The sequence below is a fragment of the Apostichopus japonicus genome, chromosome 20, assembly GCF_037975245.1.
Source record: "Apostichopus japonicus isolate 1M-3 chromosome 20, ASM3797524v1, whole genome shotgun sequence".
NCBI lineage: Eukaryota > Metazoa > Echinodermata > Holothuroidea > Aspidochirotida > Stichopodidae > Apostichopus > Apostichopus japonicus.
In genome coordinates this window covers 33,058,776-33,076,399 of record NC_092580.1, presented here as the reverse complement: position 1 = coordinate 33,076,399, position 17,624 = coordinate 33,058,776, and the positions used below count along the sequence as shown (strand labels likewise).

Below are 17,624 nucleotides of genomic sequence, written 5' to 3'. Positions count from 1 at the left end.
TATGTGTGATTAGTTGGCAAGAAACTACCTTTGTACTAACTCCACAGGCATACCCTGGATTATCACACGATATATCGACGTACATGAAACAAACGTTACAGTCTAACGCATATATTAAAGAGATGTTTATAATAACATGACGTGAACATATATGATGGTATTGCATGTACACATTAACCACCGATCCGGCAGCACGTCGTACGAAATTAACAAAACTGATTCAGACTACACGGAACTTAAAAGGTCATCATTCGTAATTCCTCTTATTATTCTACATGTTAAATACTGTTAAAATGTTATATTTAATACATTGTAAGGTGGCATACTCCCTATTAGAGTCTATATCCATCCGCTCGGTTGTTCTCCTTCAGGAAATGTGCCGAAAAGCAGCAGGAGAACATCTTTTTTGACCTGTTATCAATCATGATCTAGATTTTTGTGGCTTGCATGATGAAGAGAATAAATGGAAGTACATGTGGTGAGAAAATTGGGTCAATTGAGGCAATTTTAGACCCATTTAGGCCTCCCAGGAGCAGCGTAGGAAAATTGTTTACTACTGAGTGAAGAGGTTTGTTTACAAGTAACGAAAACTTCCGGCTTGGATAGCAAAAAATCTGCGCGGTCATTATACGGAAAATTGATGTCATGTAAAAGCCAATTTGTCAGCTATCCGGTGATGGGAAGCGTTTAGCTAGTGAAAACTTCTATCTAGACTTAGAGACCACATTACTTTTGTGATTTAGTGTGAAAGTCAATGGGGCTTTTAATGGGCGTATGTTACCGTAACCTAATTGTGAGGTAATATTTTGATGGTCAGAATCACGCCACCAAAGTAATATACATGGAGTAGTGTAAAGAAGATGGCGCGCTTCATAAATACTCACATGATTACAGAGCTGAGCCATATCCTATAGTAAATCACTGTAAGTATCTGCTTTACCTCCATGGTATATGCTAGCCATAGAGCAGAATATAAGAACGTTTTCATATTCTGCTCAATGATGCTAGCTTACTAACTGCACACCATCGGTCACCATTCGTGTAACGGAAATTGACAAAAAACATCATTATTTTGCATATTTTGGTTTAAACAGAAACGAAGCAAAATCAGTGGCGCCTTAAAGTGTGGTGCTATCTTTGCACCCTCCCTCCCTCCCTCCTCGACTGTGACACACAAATCTATACACAAAAGCAGTCTCAGTAACGTTTTCGGCAAGAGACTCTGAGCTTGGAAGTACTGTCCTGTTTCCGTAAGACCAGGTAGCAAATAGAAGAGGAGATCAAGGATGAATTGAGGGCAGTGTTGTTGACTTGAGTCAATGACCTGAACTCGAGTCAGACTCGAGTCACAATTTTCTTGACTGACTTGTGATTTGACTTAGTTGAGTTTGCAGATGACTCATGACTGTGACTTGCACTGAATACAAGCAAATAACTTGTGACTTGACTTGCCTTGGTAAATTCTGAATTGTTACTTGATTTGAATATATTTGACCTGTTGACATGAACAGAGTAGACACTCCCAATCTGTAAAAACAAAATTTAAATAATTGCTATGTGCAATCGAAACAAATATTCAGTTTGCTTTATTCCCAATAGCACCAACATTGCTTTTATTTGAAATATTACATATTCCTTTGCCAGAATACGTATATTGACGATTGGTTAACCATGGTTTTTTTTCTGTGCTTATTTACTTTTAATATAAATATGAATGACTAACTTTATTCTCTCATTTGTTTGTGGCTATGACATATGCAGAGTTTTTAAGCTGTTTGCTTATAACTTGTTTATTGAGTTATAGTAGTAGTTTTGCAGTATAACGAGTTTACTGGTGTGAATGGCAGCGCCATGATTTTAGGTCAGTTCGAATTTTCAGGTGAAAGTTTGTCTCAAGCATACAATGTTAAAGTTTTACCGCCAAAGATCGAAATATCTTCTCAAAATGTTGACGTCTTTGTCAAACATATTTTGCTTTTTCTCAATATTTCGACAATTTATCCCAAAATTTGGATGTTTGATCCAAGACTTTAATCAGCTTATCTCGAAATGTTGATTAGTTTGTCTAAAAATTGCAATATATTGACTTTTTTAGACAAATAGGGACATTTTAAAGGGAAATTTTAACACGTTTACTCACAACACTTTGACGATCTGCCCGATAATTTTCCGGTTTATCTCGAAATTGGGATGTTTATATCGAAATTTTGACGTTTTCTCCAACATTTCATCACTCCTTTAAAATTTGAGGTTGAAATTTTGTATAATATCAAACGGAACTGGTAGTGGAAACTTTGACGTGTTATCAAAGTAAACATAGATAACTTGATTGTAAAAGTGTTCATAGGTGCAGTGTCAGCCAGGCACGGATATCAACTTTTGACTTGACTTGTAAAGTGACTTGTCTTGAGAAAAGTTGATTTGTTACATGACAAAAACTGACTTGATGACGAACAATGTCGGAGCGGTGTGACAATCAAAGCTGTAGATGCGAGATGAAGGTATACATATGTGCTGCCAATTTCGAAAGAGCGACATCTATTCTGTTTTGTTCGCGGTAAGTAGGAACACGACACTCACGATATAAACAACAGGGAAAATTCCCTTGTAAAGTTGTTTGTACTGTACGTCTGCTGGGGTTTCAACATTGTGTACGTGTGCTGCGAGTTATAACGAAGTAACTTAGTATGTGTTCAGTGACTGACTACCGAAGAGGACCAAATACTGAAATATGAAAGGAATTGACGAATTGTTTGAAATTGAAGCAAAACTTGGCAGAGAGTTAACTAAACTTTTCTCATAGGTTACTGTTCAGATGAAAACCAGAATGTAAATTCTTTGTGTTAACCGCGAACGTGTTTCCTTTTCGTGATTGTTTTATTGTTCATCTGGATTGCTGGGCAGCGACCCGTAACTTCTGAGGACCAAATACTGGCTGTACATACTGCTGTGTAAATTGCTGTGGACCCAAAATGAAAACAATCACTTATCCGGTAGCATAATTAAGACAATTTCGAAAAATGATGACCTCCTTGGAGATATATTCAACAAACATGCTTTGAAAGGAGAACCTAGGCCCAATTTCTAACAAAATGTCGGTGGTTTCCGGAGGTCTTGGGAATGGGATCAAGAGTAAGACCTTGGTGAGAAACTCTGAAAGTTACAAAGAAATGGCGACAGGTGCTGCAAAGTCAGAAAAATCCTCACCAGAAAACCAGGTAGCCTAGTTTATTAGAGTTTAACCCACCAATAAGAAGGCTGGAAGGAAACAAAGCCATGCTTAGGATAGCATTAAGTATGTGTCGCCCTATGTCTAGCCTATGTTAAAATAAGATGGCTTAGTCCTACATAGTTAGGGACTAAGTTAGGCCTAACTTTAAGGCCTAGGCCTATGGCCTAGGCTAAGTTAATATTGCAGTAACATCCTAGGGGCCTAGGCCTAACTTCTAAATACAATCCTAAAATGTAGTTACTTTATTTACGTAGGCCTAGGCCTAACATCAGTCGAATTTACAATTCTCGACTTGCAGACAATTAGGCCAAGAAATATCATTGTTAGGTTTTGCTTATAGCCTAAAATGCAGTGTTTCCAAGATTTAAAATGCAACAAGAGTTTTAAAGCCAGTGTGAACTTACCTCCTTTGGCCTATAGTTACAGTAGGCTTAGCCTATAGTATAAAGATATAGCCTACTGTAGGCTATGCCTGTTGTAATTTGGTGATGCAAGCCTAATTAAGAGCACAAAGGTTCTTTGAAATGGTTAACTAAGTAAGGCCTACAAGGTTTTGAATTAATATACACTTATCAAGGAGAAAGTTCTCTACATTAGTGCGGTATGACTAATTACCATACCGGACCCATTGTGAAGGGTTATGGTTGGGGCTAGCTACATAGCCGCTCACATAATCCAGCACAAAGGTACACCGTGGCCTGATGCGTCAGTACAAAGGAAGGTGGACTTAGATTCCTGGGGGACTTGGATTCCTTTTACACCGGCCCCATTTGGGTAAAATGGCCAGAGGAACCCAGATTTGTTGTCAACATTCATCCCAAATTCCGATTTTGAGATGAATGTTGACACAATACCAGCATTTTAATGATAAAATATAATAAAAATGACTCTGGTGGTGTCTGAAGGTCATTTATTTTGCCTCCGGTTGGGTCCGGTATGGTCCGATATGGTCCAGTATGGTACGATATGGTCCGATTGGGTCCGGTATGGTAATTAGTCATATCCTACATTAGTGCATGTGTTAAAGGTGGTTCATGAAAGTGTTCCATATATATACAAAGTTCAATTTCCTTGTCTAAATGTATCCATTTTAACCGCTGTTTGTAATTAGTATAATTAGTATAAGCCAAGGGCACTAGGCTAGATTAAAATGTGCAAGCAAAAGGTGAGACATTTAAAGACTTTTGACTTGTAAGTATGTTTTAATTTGTCGACCTAGCTACTGTTGCGCTGCTGTAGGGTGTATCCAAAAGATGCTACATACTACTGAAGTCTCTTGGTAGGATTCAAAACCAGCAATTGTCATCTACAAAACTTAATACAAATACTGTACTGAGTCTTGTTGAAGAGGTGTTTTGAGTTATACTTGTTATTACTAATACTAGACCAGCTTGATGTGAGAGTTGAAAACATGAGAAATGAATTTATATCTCATGCATGTAATAATAAATTACGATTTTCATTGTGTCTTAATACATATAGTAGTACGTACAGTAGGTGACTCTAACACATGGAACTGTACAGTGTACAGTCATCTTAACACAGTAAGTTATTGCCATAAATTAGATCAGTTACAGGATTCTTTAAGTCTGATGTCAGCATACCGTACATCGCAAATATTGAAGGGAACTTACTGTGTTATTGGTGATGTAGTAGTATTTCAAAATACATACTGTACAAGAAATGTACATGAAATTTGCTTATTTTCACTTCTCCACAATACTGTATTAGCTAAGTAAATGCTTTAATATCTAGTCTGAAATTTATTTCAAAACACACATTTCAAATACTGAAAATGTGCTATATTGAGATCTATTTATTTGTACTGTACACTTTAACTTGTTAAGTAATACTGTAGCCTACTGCTCTGTACACCTTTACAAATAGCCTAGCACAGAGCTCTCTTAATTCATACAATTTGTTGCACAATGAATGAAACTTTTAATAATAAGTAAATATATATACAGTGCCTTCTGCAGTACACTTCTTGGCAGTGCCATGTACCCTTAGGGCAGACTATATATGCCTCTCTGAATTAATTTAGTTTTCCTTTGGACGGTTTCCTGATCCGTTCAACATATTTGAAAGCTGAAATTGTGAAATCTGAAAAATTAATCTTGACCTACACAAAACATTTCAGATCTTGAATTCAGCTCTTGTCTGTCTTTAATTTGCCTGAAGCAAATCCTTGTTCTGAAGCTTCTGTACCAGTTAGTTGGAATGAAGGAAAAAGTCAGTGAATTCAGTTTTTTTAAAGTTTTTTTACAGTGAAGGTACGATAGGGGATGCAAAGGAAGAAATTAAGGGACAGTACATTAATGTTTGAGTGAACTATATTATTTATGACTGTACCTTAATTGATGTAAATTAAAACAGAAACAGAATTAAAACAGAATTGAGGATAAACATTGAAACAGAATTGCTGTTTTGTCTTCATCTACTGTACCTCTAGGCTCTATTCCCAGTTGTCTTTTGTAACATTAATATTTGTACACAGGGTTGATGTTGAAAACAAGGCTATGCAAATTATAATTAGGAGATGTTGTACGTTCATGATGAAAAAGTGACCTTTTCATTGCTTTCTAACATTTACACACTCAAGTATGGCACACCCTGTCAACCCCTCCCTCCCTTCCCCTCCCCCCCTTCCCAAAAAAAAAAAAAAAATACCATAAATTTCACGAAAATTGATAAATCCCTATCTGACTAATTCAATTGTTTGTACTATAAATGTAACAACATTAATCACTGAGGTCTGAAATTTTCCATCACTGCTATATATATAGTAAAAGTTCCCATCTGATCGTGTCCTCGAACTATAAAGCCACCAAGTTTGATCTTTCTATTAAGTCTGGGTACTATATTTAGCAATAAATTTAAAAAAATGACTGTACAATCGTTATGTATAATTAATGTTTTAGTGATACCTCTAGAGGGACAAGAAGTTTCTCACGATGACGATGACAATGTAAATATTCAGTAAAATTGAGTCAATGAAACGTCTCCAGCAAAGTAGAACGGTTTCGTTCATCTTGGCTGGCTCCATAATCATCCTCTATGAGTCATTTGAAGAAGCGTTAAAGGAGAACGTCACAGGGAGGGAGTTATAAGAGTGAGGTGCCGACAAAAAATTTGAAATTGCTGAGCTTCTAAACTTCATTCACTCTACTTTTGAGAAGGACTGGAAAATTGTAGTAGATACCATGAATAAGTAATAAAAGTTCCCTAGACTTAACATACAAATTGTTTCAATACAGGGAGGCTGCATGAGCCCAAGTCTTGAATATTTAATTAATTTTTAAGTTCCTTCGTGATGTCAATATTTACAGTTGTGAGTTGTAGGTTCACATGATGCAGGAACAAGTTGTAAGTAACTTTAAAGAAAGAAAAATGTATTAATCGATGGAATGTTAACGAAAAGTCGATTATGAAGTTACAAATTTTTATACAAACCTCAATAAAATCATCATCACACTCCTTTAAATTGGCAAAGACCAAGCATAAGTTTCTTGCCTAAGTTGCCAGGGATGCCCTAAAATGCACAGATCATGAAAGTTTGATGAAGAGGTAATAGGACCCCGTGGCATTTCTGACAGAAATCGCTTGCAAAACTGATCTGTATTTCTTTTCATCTGTCGAAGGAAGTGTCTGTCCTCTTTGCTTGGGGGTCCAACTGATGCCATAATTGACTGATATTAGACTGGCATCGGTTGCGATGATCAAGAAGGTGATCGGAATCTCGCTGTTATGTTTGAAGTGACGCGGCATAACCGATTCTAACACCATTGGAAGTTTTTCTTGTTCTTGCAAAGAGTGATCAGTACTGTAATTTTGGTGGAATATACCCGTAATTTCGTAGCTATTTTTTTGTTGATGTTGTTGATAGGTTTAAAACCTTTGGCAGTATTGAGAGAAGATTGCTGATAGGAATTATAGGTCTTTCTTCAAGGTTAATAAAATTATTAACCATAATTAATTATGATTTTAATTATTATTACTGAATTAAATACCACTCTCCTCTTGTAGGATAAAGATCTCTGAAACCTGTAGGTAAAGTTCATCAGTCCAGTTCTGCTATTAATGATCTCCATTTACATAATAAAAGTTCTAAACACAATGATACATCAATCATGTGGTCCAGTCCTTATTATTACTGTACACCCTTGCTCCAAAATATTGATTTTCATCTAGTAAACAACTTGCACAAAAATGGTCTGGACTCCAAAATAAGGACTTCTTCTGATTAAACTTGTGTGCAAATTGGCAGCCATTGTTACTGTGAAGAGTTTAACCTTGTAAGTTTTGGCATTCAATTAACTACTCAATGTTGCTCAATAGATGAACTATAGATGAACTGTGTACATACAATCTACACAGACTTTTGAAAACAAACACACACAGGCACAGCTAGAATTATAGTAAGGGCTGACCGTGACTTAAAAGTATGCTGTATTGGCCCCAAATATGCTAGATATTTAAATATGGTCACCTTATGGTCACAATTCTTAAACGGTTTTTATTACAACATTCAAGGAAATTTTCCTCACTGGGGCATTCAGTCATCTTGTGTGTTCCTTAAAAATGTCTGAGAACAATTTTATAATTACTTTTTGATTTAAATGACAACATATTTCACTTTTATCCTCAAAGAGGTCCTGATATGTTACCTGTACATGTATACGTTACAGTTTGAAATATTTGAAACCCGCAAGGATATTGATTTTATCTACAATCTTACAGTGTAGAAACTATAGTATGGTTTGAATACTTTGTTGATAGAAGCCTTAAGGAAGTATTTAAACATATTGATGTGTACATTGCCTGTCTGTATCACTTCCTGGATTGGCTACTAAGTATAACAATAGTACAAACAGCCTGGCGGTGAAATAGTCTAAGGAATAAGAATAAGGAACGGCAGGCATTCTATACTATGTTTCATCATAATCTTTCAATGAAAACCGTTTGTCAATACTGCATCATAGACAGTATGATCTAAGCGATGATTTAAGCTCACAGATCAAGGACTAAATCTTAAATTAGCTTCTTCTGCCTTGTTTCAAAATGTGAAAAAAAATCTCCATTGAAAGTGTATCAATACTGCTGAAAAGTTCAGAAATATTTGAGAACAAAATGAACCCATACATGCTTGTCTCCGTTACTGTACCGACCCCCTCCCCCCCCCCCCCCACACAATTGGAAACAACTACACCCCAGTGTAGTATGCTAAAATGAGAGTTTTTAAACCCTGTTTTATTCTGGTCATAAAATGTATCAAAGGAGCTAAGTGTATGAACTGATGTTAGCAGCTGTCCGACAGTACTATAGGCTTTTATAGTTGCATAGATTTGGATGACAAGAAGATATACATTCAAATCTGCAAGCAGCTAATTTTGTTCACATGTTGCTGTATAATTTACGAAAGGGTTTCAATCGACGGAAAAATTATTTCTAAGAAACATGAATCAATACGAAAGGTTGTATCTGCCAGCAGCTGGCAACAATAATTTTTAATTAAGAGCATATTTTACTACTGTAGCTCTGTCATCTCCATTCTGATTTCTGATTCAGAAATGACTGTTTCTTTTTTAAATTACTGTTGTAGTATATTCTATAGTTCATTCAACTGTGTCAACTTATCACAAAGCGTTAAACAGAAGAAAAAATTTCAGAATATTACAATAACGTACAATAACATGAAAATGGCAGTTCTGAAACATAATAGAAATACATGTGTACACACCCAGCTTAAAAGTTAGCAAACATTCATTTTGTCCTTCAAGGTACCGAAAATAGATTACAATTGACAAATTTGACATGTCACGCAACAAAATTGATTTGTGTGTGTATTCATGCTTGCAGTTTTCACCATATGCTAACTGATCTTATGCATATTACAGTAGTACTACATTAAATAGTGTACTGGTTTGGTGTAAGTACATTTTTAATAAAAAGTGAGATTGTGGGACTGGGATGTATTGAATACAGACTGTAAATGGTTTCTTTCAAAAAGACAACAATATTTTAACATTCTGTCCTGTCTCTGGATCATGATTAACATAAATTCTTGTGTTTCAAATCTTAAAAAATTCCTTTAATTTACATAAATTACATTAGTTTTGTTCCCTTTGCATTTAAAATTCAAACAAGCATCTTTCCTACCTTTTTTGCAACACAAAACAATGTACTCAGAGAAAGTTTCATCCATTATCATACCTATATTCTAAAACAAGAGAAAAAAAAAATTCCTAACCTTAAGACAATAATCCACAACTGTTATGCAAGACCATGTCGTGTTTGAATTTATTTCATGTCATTTAGATTTGCTAAATTGCTGAATTCCAAACACAGAGTGTTAGACCTGACGTTAGACTTTCAATATATAACAGCCACCTACAAAGTCAGATCTCAAGGAGATTGAAGTACAGTATTGGGTTTATTTAAATTTGTGCACCTTGATGATTTAAAGTATCTCAATGACTTGTAGATGTATGGAAGTCACTCATTGTACACATGTGATGTACTGTGTACAATTGCATCATACTGCTTTACGTGTTTAGGATCGATGAATAGGCTGCCACGATGGAGCGTTGATGCTGAACCGAGCAGGATGTCTGCTAAATGACTTAAAACCTTAACCTGTTCTTATTTCAAGGCTTTCTTCAAGAATATGCATACGTAAACTTTACTTTGTTTGTTCATTAGACAACCACTGAGTAAAAAATATGTTTTTTATAACTTTGGACACTTCTTACAGTACTGCACTGCAATATTCAGTGAATTGTGCAAGGTTATATCATTAGCCTTATTTTTACAGAAGTCATTGTAAATAGCCTCTGGTCATTTTAATGTCACATTTTACAATTGTTTACAATTACTACTCTCCTCTCTTACTCTCCTCTCCTCCCTTACTCTCCTCCCTGCTCTCCTCTACACTCCTCTACACTCCTCTCTTACATACATGTCTCCTAGTCTGCATTTCCCCCATCTAATCTAAACTAAACTACATGATGGGAATTTTTCCCCCTGAAGTATTTGATACTTGCCCAACACCCAGAACTTGGTATTGCTTGCATCCTGACCTCACTGTGTACAGTAGTACTACAGTACACTGTACAGTAGCATATTGTAACCTTTATCATGCTGGATTATGATTAATCTTATGACTCAGGGAGCTAATTACAGTATTCTAATAGTTGCTCCATTTAATGACAGAGATTTGCCCTTGAGTAAATTGTGTTTTACTATAGAGTAAATTTTGTACCTTGCTTGTGTGGCAATATTGAAGAAAAAAACAGCAGATTTTCATTGAAATCAAACATTTATACATGTATGTTTTGTCTGCCTGATTAACCTTATTATATGTATAGTATTGCATCTAAGTTGAATATATGCATCTCAACCTTGTGTGTTGCTATACATTGTAATGACAGATTCATAGTTATGATCCAGACTCCTATCCTCTGATTATGTAGTTGTTGTGCAAAGTACTGTTACATACCTTAATGCCCCGAGTACGAGTACAAACCCGCTTTAATGAGTACATATAATAACATAACTATAATATATGCCAGGGAATCATTTATTGCTCATATTTTGTGTAGCATTTTGGAAGGCTATGAATTGTTTCTCTCATTGACTGCTATAGTTCCTGTATACTGTAGAAACCGGCTGCGCATATCTTTACACCTGTGTAGCATCCTGACCGTTTTTTATAGCATTTTGCGATGCTGTACCGGATAAATTATTTCCTGGTATTGACAAACAGTACATTGTCTGAATTTAAAGTGTCATAGTTAATGTACATGTAATATGTACTGCATCATCAGTTACATTGTGTGAGAGACACTGTACATAATCAACCTATGTATAGACAATGTGCTGTACTGTAGCTCAGTACATATATGAACTATAATTGCCTACAGTAGATACCGTTTGTAATTATACATGTTTATAGGAGTCTGTGTGCTGTTCTGGTGGTCTACATTGTGCAGTACATCATTGAACTCCATAGAAAGACACATTATCTTTATTACATCAGGTTCGTTTACCCAAACTGAAGAAGGATCTCCCAGTTCAACACAGTTCAACATTGAATCAAACGCCTGGTTTATATAGAAGCAAGTTTGATGGAGTTGATAGACGTTGATGTCATTGGGATTAAACTCAATTATAAACAAGGTTGAACACACTCTTTCGAATCAATTTTGTATTGCAAATGACGCTCTTGGAATGACAGGTGACCCCGACAGAAACGTGACCTCTTAGTCAATGCAAAGTATGGAATTTATTATGCAGTATATATATTACCATTGTGCAACAAGGGCAATTTCTTTTTAACGACTAGAACTTTCTGTACTGTAAGTGCGCAGTAAATGATAATTTACTGTGTCAGTCCTCAATTACCTGTCTTCTCATTACAGCTGCACTCTCTCTTCCTTAATTGCCTAGGGCAACTTGGTAACTTCTTTAGCACTGTCTTTGCTCAACTCATTCAGTTAACTGCCCCCCCGCCCTGCCCCCTCGCACCCCTTCTAATTCTATCATCTGAAGTTTCTTGCGCTCTTCAGTTGTGTAGAAAACTTCCATATATCAGCTCTGACATAACTTTCAAACCACGATATATCACAACTGATATCTAGGAAAATATTAAATTTCTTAGTGGTTTCAAAGGCAACTAGAGCCATTGGGTGCCCCCGAGATAAACTGACTGGACACCTTTGAAACTCTTCAGTTTTCCTTAAGTATATTGTGAAACAGAGAAAACACAGGTTTCAAAATGCTTATCTACTGTAACTGTAGAAAGCCTGTGTTGATAAAAAATATCAGAGTTAGAGGGACTGACATTTTGATCATGCATGTATTTTGTATTTTAGATCCTCCTGCAAGCAGGAACTCGCAAAGAAGCCTCATTGGCTTATCAAAGCCGCAAGCTGACCGAAGTCAGTCTCTAGCATTCATATTTAAGGTCCATGATTATGAATTGTCAATTGTAAACAACTCTGTAACTGGACGACATACATTAATCTTGGAGTGACTCGAACTCGGGACCTTATGATTGGAAGGCACCGGCGTTAACCACTGAGCTACAGTATAACACTCCTATACCATCATTGGCTTCTTCACAGGCCAACTCCTGCTAGGATAGGAATGTCAGGCCCTCTTACTAAGTCAATTATGGAAATAAGAACACACTTCTTTATCTCAAATCCATGCAGGACTCTAATGGTCCTGGGCTCCAGAGCTGTAGCCCCATTTGAACCCTCCTCTAGCTTGGTCCAAGTGCACAGTTGTTGCTTCTGTACATGTCACCCAGACCTGGCAGTTAGACAGTTACTCTTATGCAATTCCTACCTGTGAACATAATCAGATGGAAATCAAACTGTTGCTGTCAATTTTACCATATAATAGAAACATATCTCAAAATCATCAGACTATATGATTTAGACCAATTAGTGTTCTATGGTATTTGTATGCCAAGCAATTATTATAAATACCACCCATACTGGAGTCCTAACAATGGTCCATTGTGACAAATTTACAAAAATCACCAAGTGTTGTTTAATGCTAGTATGTCACCTTAATTAGTGTTATGTTGCAAAATTACAAAAATGATGTATTAAGTTTTCTGCTTTGATGTCTGTGTTAATATTAACAGAAATCCTCAAGATTGTTGTTCTAAAATATTTTTAAATTTTTGTTTGCTACTTTTGTTTCACTTTTCTGTATTTATTATTTATCAATGATTTGGTTTCTGTGTTCATCGATTTGATTTTTCCCTTTGCTTTGGATGACTCGAAGGACAGTCCAAAAATATTCCAGTAAACAAGAAGGAAATCAATAAAAGTCCAGGTAAAGCGGCTCTCTCTACTGGCTTTGATTCTCTCCCTGTAAGCTTTTCCCTCTACTAATTGGAACATGATAACCGCCCCGGCCGGCCAGGTGTTAAATTAAACAGCTTTACGCTGCCACAGCAGATGTCTGTGTAACACCGTGAGCTCAAAGTTACAGAAATTGCATGAAAATAGTATGGAGAGGCTGGTCGTAGGTATCGGAGGAATGCCGGTGAAGCAGAGATGCCGGGGTAAAAATATATCAAGACATTCCAAGGTACATCTGTCAAGCTTGAGTGGCTTCATCCTGTAGAGAGAGATAAAGAGGAGGAAGACAGGCAGAGCAAACTGCGAACCTTCGTAGATGCCCCTAGTGACATAAATATTGACATTTAATAACACTGACATTATGATATGTTACCACGAAATTCATTTTACGTAGTGTGCCTACTACATATATGTGCATCACACACGGTTAACTGCGTGGAAGTTGTGGATATGCATTGCATGCTAGTGAAGCAAATGCAAGAGATACATGTGGAATGCGACTTTTTTGGGGGCACAGGGAGGGGGAAGGGGAGAGGAATGGGAGGGGGTGTGGTGTAAAAGTTGGCTCTTATTTTACATCTACTGTAGGGTGATAATTTATTCAAAAAGGATTTTAGATCAACTTGTTTATTTTACTGAAATTGATTTAAGTTTACTTGGAATAAGTGTGAATATTTTAGGGTTAGTTGTCTACAGTAGTCTAGCACATATTTATAGGAAGGGCTATGTGTGTACAGTAATCAAAAGATCCTGTTTTTTAAGAAATATAAAGATACTGATGATGATGATGATGATTTCAGTCTTTAATTTGGAGTAGTTTTGAAAAGAGAAAAATCTTCACTATGTAGCACTTCCACTGATTATTTGTGATGATTCATACAAACTGCAAAATTTTTGCAAAATTATTGTGATGACCTTCAATATCAAGGTGATTGTGGTTTACTACGGTTGTTTACGTCTGACAATTTAAGGAAATTGTAACACTATATGGCATTGTAATATCAATGTAGATTAAAGGATTAGGTTAAGAAAGATCATCAGGATAGGAAAGATTAATGTCAACTTGCAATAGATATCATATCAGGAGTAATTATAAGATTATATCAAGATATATTGATGTTGTCAATAAAAGTAAAATATCAGATATTAGTCATAAATATTGAATAATGAACTATTGGTGAGGTTCTTTATCACAGTTATCTTAGATATCATATAGACCGAAGATTATGCTTAGATTGGCCTCACTTGTAAAGATTATTAAAGGAAGTGGTCTTGTCTTGCATTAAAACTCAGACTGCGCTGCTACAAACAATTTTGCTGCTCATCAAAGCAATGTCATTTATTAATTATTAATTAATCATTTTTAAGTCACAACTATACAGTAGAAGTGTACTTTCATAAATGGCAGCATCGGCTACATGTATGTATACATAGCACCGTTCCTCAGTATTCACGCATAAATCACAGGATAAACTGTGCAGTGTCATTCTATGCATGACCAAAAACAGGTTCAGTATAATGCTAGTTATGTCAAAGCTGTGCACTGAACTACAAACTTTGGTGCTTGAGGTTTGTTGCGGTGTACGACTAAACAACGAATTATAAAAAAACAGAAATATTCATAAGACGGAATATATAATTGGGCGATGTATATTTGCCACCAGTTAATAGACACCCTTCTCTTTAATATGCAGAATTGAAAGAAACTGATGAAAGTTATGGCAATGGAGAATAGTGTAGTATGTTTTTAACCAATAGATCGAGCTACCCCTCCCTTCTGACACACTGAGTGTAGGCATGTAGGATTGCGTACCTCAGTGCTAACTTGATACCGTGTAAAAGAGAACTGCTGTTATGTCAGTGCTTCTAAAGTTGCTGGTTGGTATCTCTACATATTCGTACTCTTGAGTTATCACCTGGTTTAGTAAAGTGTTTTACGGCTTTGCGACATAAATTGGCTGAAAAGTGGCAATCTGTGCACACACCTTTTAATATGGAAACACCAAAAAATAGCTTGAAAAGACCTTTGTTTGTGGAAAAAACAATTAGCATCTGGGTTGTTGTTGTCTTATTTCGTTAAATCTATTTTTGTCAAATTAGTCTATTTGTTTACTACAGTACTGTACGTCCATAATTCAAGTCAGCTTTGTTAATTTGCTCCATTGCAACAGTTGTTATTTTGTCTCATTGCCCTCAAAACAATAAAATGTAAGCCATTAGAGGAAGCAGTTTTGCAAAAACATTAATTTCTGTTTGCAGAAAGTTCTAACCTACATTAAAAGAAAGACTTAAAAGATCAGCTATAAATATCTAAAGTAAGTCATCAAAAAAGAACGAAACCTTCCTTAAAAGAAAGACTTAAAAGAAATAATGCTATAAATATCTAAAGTAAGTCATTCCAGAAATAGAAAGAAGAAAACACCCTGTTTGGATACAGTGTACTTGAAAATTGATTGTTCTTTCTCTACAGTGTATGCTTTTGTCTTTGTTAAATATTTTGACTGTTATGCCATATACTGTATGGTTTGATGCCCATTGCTAGTTTCTCGCCCTTTAATTTTGTATACTCATATACTATATGTTTTGACAGTTACATCATACTAAATGACTGATGCCCACAGACTGATCTAGTGCCCTTTCATCTCTATTCGGTTAAACTGATGCCCATAGATCTGATCTAGTGCCCTTTCATCTCAATTCGATTAAACTGATGCCCATAGATCTGATCTAGTGCCCTTTCATCTCAATTCGATTAAACTGATGCCCATAGATCTGATCTAGTGCCCTTTCATCTCAATTCGATTAAACTAATGCCCATAGATCTGATCTAGTGCCCTTTCATCTCAATTCGATTAAACTGATGCCCATAGATCTGATCTAGTGCCCTTTCATCTCAATTCGATTAAACTGATGCCCATAGATCTGATCTAGTGCCCTTTCATCACAATTCGATTAAACTAATGCCCATAGATCTGATCTAGTGCCCTTTCATCTCAATTAGGTTAAACTTATGTTTAGTATGATTCTACATCAGCCATGTGATTAATTATTCAGATTGTTTGGTGCCTAATGCCTGTATGTAACCTCATAATATATCTTGCTTAAAACCTTAAATATAAAAACTTAAATTAATTATTAATAAATAACTATTGAGAGTGTTTGGTGCCTAATGCCCGTGTGTAACCTCATAATATATCTTGTTTAATACCTTAAATATAAAAACACTGAAATGACTTCAATCTCCAAGCTTCCAAGAACATGTTATTTTGCTGTTGTGACATGTACACTCATGCATTGGCTAACTTTGTTCAGCAGAATTTCGCAGTGACCTTTTGCTGAACATGTCACCCCAGAGGCCCAGGAGATTGCGAGTTATACACCCATCCTGTGCCATGCTAATGGTCTTCCTGTATGTTAATAAACAAGTTCGTTAGATTGAGCTCTTGAGCTTTCTTGTACACTGGAGGTCTACAGCTCTAATTACAGTAGTATCGCCAATGGTTGTTTGCATTTAGACAACATAGGAAGACAACTTATCATGAGTTCTTATCTTATTATTGTCTTTGGCTGTTTGTTTCAATGTAATATATTGAGCCTTTAAAAGCTTGACAGTAAGTCATGTTTATCGAAGCATACGAGGTGAGCATTTGTGTTTTACGCTTCCTTGTTTGATACCAAACAACAGCTCATCATAAATCTATACAGAACAGTAACTATATATATACGTAAAAGAATAATGAAAAGCTGACTGGGAAAGTTGGTTACAAACTTACAATACAGGTCACTCCGTAACTGGTTCAAATCGAGTTTGAGCCATAATTTTATTTGCTCTTTTCCACAGTACAGTAAACTGCACTGTAACTTGTTTTCCATGTATGATCAGGTTTAGTTTCCGTTATTTCCGCCAAACTTCTACAATATGTCTGAAGATATGTTGCACAAGTTCATTTACGTGTGTACACAAGTTTGGTTGATAATGGCCATATTTTTATATCCCAGTATTTATTACTACTAGATGAGGTATAGCGGGATGTGCTAATTAATGACGATAAGGCAACAAGATGACATTAATGTTCCACCATTTTTATGTACCCCTCTGTCCAGAGAGGGTTAATTTGTAAATACTATTCTTCAGAAAGTAATAAGTGCTTGGTAAACTACTGTCTACGTACATGTACAGTAGTTGTTACATTTGCAGTTAAAATACAAACCTATGACAAGAATTGATTTAATTTCCTGCTAACGTGACCTGGACCCAGTAAGGTTGGACAGAAGTCACTCAAAATTATGGAAATTGCTTTGGATTTGTGGGAAGGAATTAATGTTTAGTCCCAGTAGGCAGGATGACCTTGTAATTAAAATTAAACCTGCAAGAACACCCTGACAGGCATCTTATTTATTTTAGAGGCCTGCTTCTCTGGGGGGGGGGGAGGGGGGCTGGAGTTGGAGATTTTTTCCCCTTCCCATTCCCTATCCCTCCACCTAATAAAGGAGTTAAGTTGCATCTCTTAGAG

General features: G+C 36.0%; 1 protein-coding gene across 3 annotated transcripts in view; it reads left to right on the top strand.

Annotated features, from left to right (window-relative positions):
• Positions 1-2,622: 2,622 nt before the first annotated feature.
• The window catches only part of LOC139960985 (uncharacterized), a 91,368-nt gene continuing 76,366 nt past the window's right edge, over positions 2,623-17,624 (top strand). For 2 of the 3 annotated variants that reach the window (XM_071959735.1, XM_071959733.1), the window contains exon 1: positions 2,625-3,218. In XM_071959735.1, the coding sequence (XP_071815836.1) occupies positions 3,093-3,218 (126 nt within the window). In that variant the 5' untranslated portion in view covers positions 2,625-3,092. Of the gene's footprint in view, positions 3,219-17,624 lie in introns of all 3 variants that reach the window. The other variant, XM_071959732.1, reaches the window with a different exon arrangement.